This window comes from Morone saxatilis, unplaced genomic scaffold (assembly GCF_004916995.1).
Source record: "Morone saxatilis isolate NCDOM2014 unplaced genomic scaffold, NCSU_SB_2.0 Contig17, whole genome shotgun sequence".
NCBI classification, from domain to species: domain Eukaryota; kingdom Metazoa; phylum Chordata; class Actinopteri; family Moronidae; genus Morone; species Morone saxatilis.
The window spans coordinates 23,627,007-23,630,534 of NW_023339729.1; the positions used below are offsets into that span (position 1 = coordinate 23,627,007).

The window sequence follows — 3,528 nt, forward strand, 5'->3', positions numbered from 1 at the left end:
AATTTTAAGGCAGCCAGGTTACAAATTATTTTAAGTTGAATCCCCCCCACCCCTCATGCCACATGAAGCAGTGTGCTAGCAATGGGATTTATGGCTCTTTGAAGGGAGCCGGATCTTGAGGAGCCATTCCTTTCAAAGAGCTGTTCAAAAGACTGGCTCATTTTTATATTTATTTATTTTATTATTAAGCTAGCCTGGGGGTAACCCATTTTATCTGGGAAATAATCACTGGGAGGAATGATAGGGTAAGATTTGGATCAGAATCATTAAAACTTAGACAATATATATTATATTGGTGGGATGTCTAAGTTTGAATTATTTTGAAATATTGACGTGCCACTGTGTTGGACAACTCAGATGACGTCAAGCTAAATTTGCATATCAAATTGGCACATGTACTCTGCTGCGCTCCTCCCCTTGTTGTGCATGCTNNCAAAGGAGGAGCTTGTGTGCACATAATGTGTGAAAAAAAAAGAAAAAAGAACGGCTCTCAACTGCGAACTCGGTTCCCATCGTTCATGTTAAAGAGCCGTTTAATAGATTCTGTTCGTTCGTGAACGTCACAACTCTACAGTGTGCATCCTTCGTGTCCAGTTCATACAAAGTCAAGTTGTACATGCTGAGTTTGCGGGAGTAATATAAACTACTCACATTGCACCAGGGTGAAATGCAATGGCTTTTAGTGACTGTTTAGTTTGGGCTGCCTCCTTGTCTTTATTTTAATGCTCCCTTGCCTGTTCTTTTCTTGACTGATGAGCTAAATATTCTTCAATCTGATGGGTCTTCTCATGCTCTGGGAGATTTTGGAATGCTTCACTTTGTCTGCAGGCATCCTTCTATGTGGTGTGAAATGCTATGTTGAATTCACTTGTGAAGATGTTCCTGTACATGCTTTCTTTCACTGTTGTTGTTTTGAAAAGAAACTACTTAAAATAAAATAATCAGGAAAATTCCAGTATTGCTACAGAGATGCCTTTGTTTGTCTGCACATTAGTTATGGTGTCTTTATGGCCTTTCCAGACAGGACAGGATCTACTGCATGGAGCTTTAAATTAAAATTTGACTCTGCAGTAGATTGGGTGAATTTTTGCAAAAGTTTTATTATATATATTGTCTTGCTTTTAAATTTTGTTGTGAAATGAGTAATTAAGTTTAATGAGTAATTACATAAGGAATGCTCTCTGTACTATCCACTCTCTTTTTTTATCTTTTTAGGCCACTGAGTCCGTTGAAAACACCATGTGCAATCTTGCCTGGATATAGTGAAAGGTGTTGAGTACATAGTTCTCTATTTATCTATTGCTGTTATATTTTTTAATGTGTGGTTTCCTCTGCTGAACAAGGTCTGTCATGTGATTTTACCTGTCCATACTGATCATGTGACTACTTGCCAACACATATAAGAAACAGCCCAAAGGCAACCATTTTGAATTTGCCCTGATGAAGGCCTGAATGGCTGAAATGCATATAACTGTTTTTTAACTGTTATGAGTATGAGTGAATAGCAAAGAGATGTTTTTACAGTTCTAAACTAGTAGGATCCCCTAACTGAATAGCACCAGAGGGACACCCGCCTTCTTTTTTTTTACACAAAAGCAGCAATCCATACAGTTTATTTGTGACTGAAGATAGAAATTTATTCACCACTAGTCTGACACAGAGATTAAGATTAAATGAAAGATATATAGAGAGAAAACAGAGAAAGATATGAGAATGGAAGAAAGATGGACCATCAATTGCCTTTTTTTGATTCATCCTTCAGATTTCCTCTCCGTGTTTGAGATGAGCCAACAATAACGGCATGGTTAAAGTCAAGCAGCTGGTCTGGCGATCAGAGGAGAAGAACAGGAAAGAGGAAAGAACAGGTAACTTTACTCACACAACCACCAAAATATCAAAAATGTGACATTTATTCAAGGACAGAACTTCAAATTAAAATCAGCTACATTCAGAAAACAGTTATTATTGGGATAGCTAAATTGTTCTTGTGGTACACCACTTTTGTTCCAGACCAATGATGGATCAGCACAACATTTTGGACAGACATTCCTGGTTTTCAGACAATGAATCCTATGACTTCCTCTAGCACCACCATGAAGTTGAGTTGTTATCTTATGCTACAACCAGTTATTATATCACAATTTGGTATTATTGCAGGTATTATTTGCAGTTATTACATTGTGATTACAAGATCAGTTTTTGTTACAATTTTGTATTACAAGGATGACCGGATAGCTCACCTCATAGAATTTGCAACCCATGTACCAAGGCTGAGTCCTTGCTGCAGAAGCCCAGGGTTTGAATCCAACCTGCAGCCCTTTGCTGCGTGTCATCCCCGCTCTCCCACCCTCTCCCATCACCCTTCAGCTATCACTATCAATTAAAGGCAATAAAAGCCCCCCCAAAATCTATAAATAACCAATGTTGTATTACATTACTGGCTGCTAAAATGTTATGCACAACAATTATCATTTTCTAGACCCAAGTCTCTGATTAAACTGGGTCCTGAATGCCTTGCAGAAGATGAAGTAGATGAGTGGGTCCAGACAGACGTTGAGAACTCCCATCAGGTAAGATGTAAAACCTTGCGCGCCATGAACAACTATCTCCCAACAAGGAAAGCTTTGGGAAGCGCGAACCACGGTCGTAAGGTACGAAGCAGAAGCAGAGACACAGAACCAGCACTAACATCTTCCTGTGGGGATCCTTAAGCAAGTAGGTTGGTGCTGGTGAGGAGGATGTATAGTAGAAGAAGACCAGGGAGACAAGGAAAAACACGAACATGGCGAAGGCGCAGGCGTGCATGACTTTATGGAAAGAGATGAGCTGGTCACTGTGAATGACTTCACAGTTCACTGGGTCAGAAGTCAAAGGTTTCTGGGTGTGGAATGACAGGATGATGAAGGTGCTACTCATGGCCAGGAGTAAAACCCAGGTTACAGTGCAGACAATGTGGGCAGCCTGCACCGTCTGCAGGATGTGAGTTCCTGAAGTTCCTCGGACAATCTTCAGATACCTGGAGAGAGGAGAGGCTGGCGTCAATAAATAACAGCCACAGTATGAAGTTCAGCCTTTAATGCTCCCCTCAATGGAAACTGGGAATTTATCTGTTTGATATGCTTGGCATTCAAGTAGTACTCGTGAGCACTATTGCTCATAGGAACACTACTTTCTGTCAAATTGTGTTTCCTGTATGTTGATAAAACCAGAAACCATGAACTGATGCATTTTTGTCTGCATTGATAAAATTGTGAAGTCAATTATAAGTCTGTTTTTGTGCCACAAGATCTACCAACTTCAAAGTTCAAGGGGAACTCAAGAAGATCACAGACAATGACAGGCCACTCTGTATACCCACAATGCCACATTGCCACCCTGGCCTACCTGTTAGCAGCAATGTAGCACATGAACATGATGCTGGCGTATATGTTGAGGAAGAAGAGGACACATCCAAAGTTGCAGTAGACCCGGCGGATGGTGACTGTGCTGCTGGCATAGTTGGCGATGCGGATGGGGAGACAGAGACAG

At 40.6% G+C, this 3,528-nt stretch overlaps 1 protein-coding gene across 1 annotated transcript; it reads right to left on the bottom strand.

The window, feature by feature from the left end:
- Positions 1-2,493: 2,493 nt before the first annotated feature.
- On the bottom strand, positions 2,494-3,521 carry LOC118326938 (P2Y purinoceptor 14-like; the record flags this gene model as incomplete). Its single annotated transcript, XM_035660104.1, has 2 exons — positions 2,494-3,016; positions 3,385-3,521. Coding segments are annotated over 2 exons (660 nt in total), but the record flags the coding sequence as incomplete, so codon positions are not given.
- Between the last annotated feature and the right edge of the window lie 7 nt (positions 3,522-3,528).